This window comes from Limulus polyphemus, unplaced genomic scaffold, assembly GCF_000517525.1.
Source record: "Limulus polyphemus unplaced genomic scaffold, Limulus_polyphemus-2.1.2 Scaffold2133, whole genome shotgun sequence".
NCBI classification, from domain to species: Eukaryota; Metazoa; Arthropoda; class Merostomata; order Xiphosura; family Limulidae; genus Limulus; species Limulus polyphemus.
In genome coordinates, this window is record NW_013667743.1 from 102,490 (window position 1) to 109,007 (window position 6,518).

At 29.9% G+C, this 6,518-nt stretch overlaps 1 protein-coding gene across 1 annotated transcript in view; it reads left to right on the top strand.

Moving 5' to 3' along the window:
* The window catches only part of LOC106466048, a 31,934-nt gene extending 27,544 nt beyond the window's left edge, over positions 1-4,390 (top strand). The window contains exons 10-11 of the mRNA XM_022394003.1: positions 358-3,838; positions 3,891-4,390. Coding sequence (XP_022249711.1) covers positions 358-512 — 155 coding nt within the window. The 3' untranslated portion in view covers positions 513-3,838; positions 3,891-4,390. The remainder of the gene's footprint in view (positions 1-357; positions 3,839-3,890) is intronic.
* Positions 4,391-6,518: the final 2,128 nt, after the last annotated feature.

A 6,518-nucleotide genomic window follows, 5' to 3' on the forward strand; every position in this document is an offset into this window, starting at 1 on the left:
TACTATAATTACCTAGTATTATAATTAATACTGACTGATTCTAGTACTATATATATATATATATAGAAAAATAGCATTAGTTGTTTGTACCATTTCCATCTTCCTTATGTTTTGCAGTCTTGTTAAGCACAACCAGTCAAACACCAACATGTCCATCTGCTAGTTTTTGAGTTCACTTCTTGTATTGAAATACTGTAACCATGTATATCTGACAATAAACAGGTTTTAACTTGTTGAAATTGGTTATTTAACTAACTTTCGTTTATGATGAACTCGTAAAAGTGAAAGAATAAATTTTATCATATTTGATTTCTGTTAACATTAAACCCAATAATAAAAACCTCCTGTAAATACAAGGTCTAAGAAAAGCACCTGATGAAGGTGGAGAGAAAGGAGAAATCTTACCCGTCGATCCAAGTGACATAGAAGATCAAAATGATGCATGTAGTGACGATGATCCTTCTGATGAAAATGTTTTTGAACACAAAGATCCTTTTGACATTCTAAGCTAGTAACTTGTGGGTAGTGTTACTTATATTAGGTTTAATACTCAACTTATGAAGATCTGAAAAGAGCTGCTAGATATGATTATAAAGTAATTGTGGATATTGATGTGTACTAAAGAATTAAATGATATGAAAGTGAAGACGGGTTTTATTGTGTAGGATCGGCAGTTGATGAATAATACAAACTAATTTTCTCTTAATGGGAAGATAAAACAGGAACTTTACAGGTTAGTGATGTGAAAGCTAATTTCTTAGTGGATTTTGTTTTATTTGGTATTTTAATTATAGCGGATACTGTGTATGTAGTATAAAAGTACAACAGATGAGCGATAATGTTTTATATGATAATAACTTTTGTTTGATTTGGCTGCTCTTCAGTTTTTTTTGTTGCTGGGTCAATGTACTGGAGAGTCTGCTTATACTCCAATAGAAATAACTTTTGCCAAAAAAAACCTTGATTATCATTTACAGAAAGAATGCACTCGAGGATGAAATGATTCTGTTGGCTGATATCGAAAATTAGTGATATTGATGATTTTGTATTATTTTATCATTGATTAAAGACATATATTTTAGAAAATTGTCTGTTAACATAAGACTTGTTTCTGGTCTTTCTTTCACTAAATGCTAATAAGAGAATTATGTTAAAAGTGTGCCTTGTATTTTGTCTTAGTCCCTTTTCCAGGGATAAAACGTTTGGAGATTATCACTTCTCCTCGGTAACTAGGCTATCTCAAAGCTGTATTTAAAGTGGTGAATTATATGTCATTGTTGTTTTTAATGTCTATCTCATTGCTAAATGTTTAAGAATGTATAGCCTTGTGTATCTGTAAACACACTAACTAGAGTCTTAATGAAGTAGTTCCAGTGACAAAGTTTACGTAAGCAACGATAAAACGTTTGGAGATTATCACTTCTTGTCGGTAACTAGGCTATCTCAAAGCTGTATTTAAAGTGGTGAATTATATGTCATTGTTGTTTTTAATGTCTATCTCATTGCTAAATGTTTAAGAATGTATAGCCTTGTGTATCTGTAAACACACTAACTAGAGTCTTAATGAAGTAGTTCCATTGACAAAGTTTATGTAAGCAATGATGTAATTAATTAAATCCTGTTTTTATGTATGTAACTATTTAAAGGTTGAAAATTTGGGTTTGGACTGACAAAACTGTGGCAGCAAAGTTTGTAAAGTGTAAAAAGACAATAAAGTTACTGAGAAATAACAAAAGTAAACAAAATCACACATATGCATAAAAACAACATGTATGTTATGGTAGCAGTGTGGAAGGGTTCACATGACCGTAAGGAAATTTGCTGTTCTTTTGTGTGAACTATCAAATTATAGCTGTAAAATGTGGCTTAATTATTAGAAAAATTCACAAGAAAATTGTTTGGTAATTATTGCATTTTGCTATGATGTTTGTTGGAAAATAAAACTAAAATTATTCTGCTTGTTGTTAAGAAACAATGAAACTAATATTGTGTCAAATTAGTTGGAATGAAATGATGTAAATTTTCTCTGACGATATACAAGATTTGTATCATGGTTCAGAGGAATTTTTTAAAAACAAGTGTCCTAACCCTTTCTTTTCACTGTATGATGTTTATTAATATGTGCATATTGTGCCTTAGAATGTATAACTATGTGCCTATAACCCTACACAGATATATTTGCCTTGGCTATGCATGTAATACATCTCATAGGAATCCCCAAGTTCTCTTGTGGCTGTTTTAATGATGTGTTCGTGTAACAAATTTATGTTACTATTTCATGTCTTCAGTGGGATAACATGATTTCACAAAAGTATAGAATTAATCATGGGTCTTCTTTGAAATTCATTGCTCTACTTCAACAGTTTTATATTATTGTTAAGCCACGGTAGATTTAAAAAAAGTGAAATCAACTATGCTTTAACTTCCTTCCCTATCATCTTAAAATAGTGAAAGCAGTGAATGTTGGAGGACTCCTAATATTTATCATAAATAAGTCTTGAATACTGGATGTCTGTAAAGATGAATAAGTTATGTAACAGAGAGCTGTAGGTAAGTCATTTTAAATGCTACTAAAAGATGGATGTGATGTAAGAAAACAAACAGTTATACCGTGAAAATAGCCTGTTTCAGTGACTTTGGAACTCTATAGTAATAACTGCAATATATTGACCAAGTTAACAACAACCAAAAAGGTCTGGAAAAAGAGTAATCACTACTGCTGAAGCAAAGGAATTAATATTTAGCATTCTCTGAAACATTATTGTTAAATATGACATAAGATATCCTTAAAACATATCTCTGCAAAGGGTCAATCAGATGAAACATCAAATGAGTGTGCTGGAACTAACTTTGTAGAAAGTATTAACTGAGATATTGTGTTGTTATATTTAATTATGTTGTAAAATCAGTAAGATGTTGCAGTAAAAGAAACATAGAATAACTGACAGATACAAAGTTTAGCTTGTCATTTGTGAATATTTGATTATATTGCTATTCAATGTGGAAAAACATTAGTGTTAAATGAATTCAATAAACTCACGAATTTTACAGAACTAAGATGGATAACTGAGAAAAGTACAGAAATAAAAGGATTATACTGATGATGAAGACTATCATAATAATAAGAAATCATACGTTAACCTTTTTCTTTTTTTACAAGTTGATGCTGATTAACATAATATATACTCGAATTTGTATTGATAAACTTGTTTTTTTTGTCTAACATTTAGTTAATGTTGAATAATTTATAAGTATTTGAATGAGAAAGATCTTAACTATTTAAAACTGATAAGGCTGTACCTACATTTGTTTGAAGAGCTCTGTTTTATTCAGACGAAAAACTAATGTAAACATAGAGAACTTTCTTAAGGTAATTGTGATAAATATTGAAGCTAAGAAAGAGCAATAATTTGTATATCTTTTTGTCACAAAAATTATATATCTTTAGTTTAAACACATATCTTTTATTATTGCCCAGCATGCACCATAACTTGAAAGTGGGATTTGTGTTTATTTCATGTAATATGTTATCATATAATAATTTCTTTGTTTTTCAGAATTTGTAGTGCATACTGGAGGGATTTAGACATTTTGATAATAGATTTAAAAAAAAACAGTTACTCTCTAGGTAATAACAAAAACTTTTTTACTTCAGCCAATTTTGCTATTGTGGCTTCATCGGGGCTTTTGCTGTTCTTCTTCTACTAATCCTAATGAGGCTGTAATGGCAAAACATTGACTGAAATATAAAGTTTTTCAATATTATTATGTAGAGTGAAAAGGTGATTTTTTTAACCTTATTGCCAGCATGTTTTCTCTGGTAACAATAGAAGACAAGGTTATTTGGTAACAATAGAAGACAAGGTTATTTGGTAACAATAGAAGACAAGGTTATTTTGTTGTTATTCAGAAGTTGTCTCTGTTTGTGAAGGTTTCTTTGAAAAAAGATTGCAACATGCATCATATGACTAATATTTTCAAAATATTAGTCATAGTATAGTGGTGCTTTATGAAATCCTGGTTTCGGTAACTTTTATTTTCATTTTATTCCAATGAAGGTAATTTTTCAGTTTAATTGTTAGTATAAAAAGTAAACTGAATCTGTTATCAAAAACCCTTTTGATGATATGCCATAAAATTAAGAACAAGCTCTGTTTGTTTTTTGAAGGTAATTTTTCAGTTTAATTTTTAGTATAAAAGGTAAACTGAATCTGTTATCAAAAACCTTTTTGATGATATGCTATAAAATTAAGAACAAGATCTGTTTGTTTTTGAAGGTAATTTTTCAGTTTAATTGTTAGTATAAAAGGTAAACTGAATCTGTTATCAAAAACCTTTTTGATGATATGCTATAAAATTAAGAACAAGTTCTGTTTGTTTTTGAAGGTAATTTTTCAGTTTAATTGTTAGTATAAAAGTAAACTGAATCTGTTATCAAAAACCTTTTTGATGATATGCTATAAAATTAAGAACAAGATGTGTTTGTTTTTGAAGGTAATTTTTCAGTTTAATTGTTAGTATAAAAGGTAAACTGAATCTGTTATCAAAAACCTTTTTGATGATATGCCATAAAATTAAGAACAAGTTCTGTTTGTTTTTTGAGTTTGTCTTTATTAAGAAGTTTATTTTAAAATTAGACAAGTATATCTTATGTAGTGTAAGCCTAATTCTACAGTAAGTTGTGGCATTGTAGTCAATACTTATTGTTCTATATTATTCTCTCTCTTTTCAAAACTTGTAAAACAAATTATCCTTCAATTTTGACATAACACTAAAAGTGGTGGTGTATTCCATATTTGTATTTAAATAGCACACATTTTCACCAACATCTTTGAAAATGTATTTAGCCACTGTGTTTAACATGTGAACTGTATTTTTATGGACTTTTCTATTTGTTTGGCCTTCAGAGAATGCTTTGTATTTCATGCTCTCATCAGACTTTTTGCTGATGGACTCAACATAAAACCTGAAATGAGTTTTCATGACCAGAAAAATTTAGTCTCTTGCTCTCTGATTTTTACTTCTCAAAAATAAAGATGAATTTGTCTTGAACGTGATTCCTTCTATTCACACAACTTATTCTTGTGCCCTGTTAGGTCACTGGTAAGTGTATGGACTTATAATGCTATAATCCATGTTCAATTCCTTCCTGTGGACAGAGCACATATAGCCCATTGTGTAGCTTTGCGCTAAATCATTCTTGTATGTAGGAACAATTCAGATTGAAACTTGTTGCTAGAAACTTTTTTTTTATTTTCTTGGCACTAAGAATGTGTGAGTTCTCGTAGCAATGGTTAACATAGTTTTGGAGTTCTGTTTACAGTTGTGTTTCATCATAATGTTTATATAAAATTAATCCACTGTTAAAAGAGTGTAGTTTCATTTGTTGCATTGAAAAATCACAAAAGTGTCATGTGACTCATTCTCTGTTTCTTGATTAATTGATATTCTTCCAAAAATGTTTAATTTTGTTGTTGTTAGAATTGAATAACAATTGTGGTTAAAAGTGAATAAAAATTAATTTCATTTTATTAATAAGAGGGAAAAATGGAAATAAATTTGGAACACCTTTAAATTTTGTTGCTAGCAGACAAATACATCAGTAATTAAAATACCTACCCGTTCTCATGGAATTGTGGGTGTCAGAATGATTATGCCCACAATTCTTTAAAATTTCCCATACTTTTTACTTTGTCTAACTTCACCCAGAAATAGTTTAAAATAGCAAATAACTAATGCTCTTTCACAGTTATCATCATTTTTATCAGAATGGGTGGGTAGTATCACTGTTTTTCTTGAAATTTTGGGCCTATCAAAAACACATGGTTTAGTGGTTCCCATACTAGGATGTAGATTGAAAGGTCCAAGGTTAGAAACATAATGCTGCTGAAAATTCACTTTTGGCTGTGGGTGCATTATAAAACTTTCTGTCAATCCTGTTATTCAGTCAAATTGCCAGACAAAGCCCTTATTGGCAGTGGGAGATTCTAACTGGCTGATCTCTCTCTCTGGGCAGTTGTGCCAAATTATGGAGAGTTGTACCTGAACCCTAGGGATTCTGATCTAGCCATTTAATTCACACGTACACAAACTTTTAAATCCCACGAAAATATAGTGGAAGTTATAAATACTGCAGTGATTAATTTGGTAAATGTAATGTAAACCCCCATGTCGTGTCATTTCACCAATTTCTGAAAACTTACTATCATTTGATATGTCTATCTTTAAATTGGAAGGTTTAAACGTTTTTAGTCCATCTTACTGGAGTTTCTTTTAGAATTATTTAAACCAACTAAATCAGTTAGTATGAAAAGGTTAGTAAGTATATGTTTTAAATTATGTGGTTAAAATGTTCTTTTACTTTCATATTAAGCCAGAGGAAATTGAACATATGAGAAAACCTACAGCAGTCCCATAAACTATTCGAAAGGACACTGAAGAATGAATTAATTCAGATACATAGAAATTATTCGGTTTGTGGTTTTGAGAGCAGTTCAATTTTCGAAACATTAGATTTT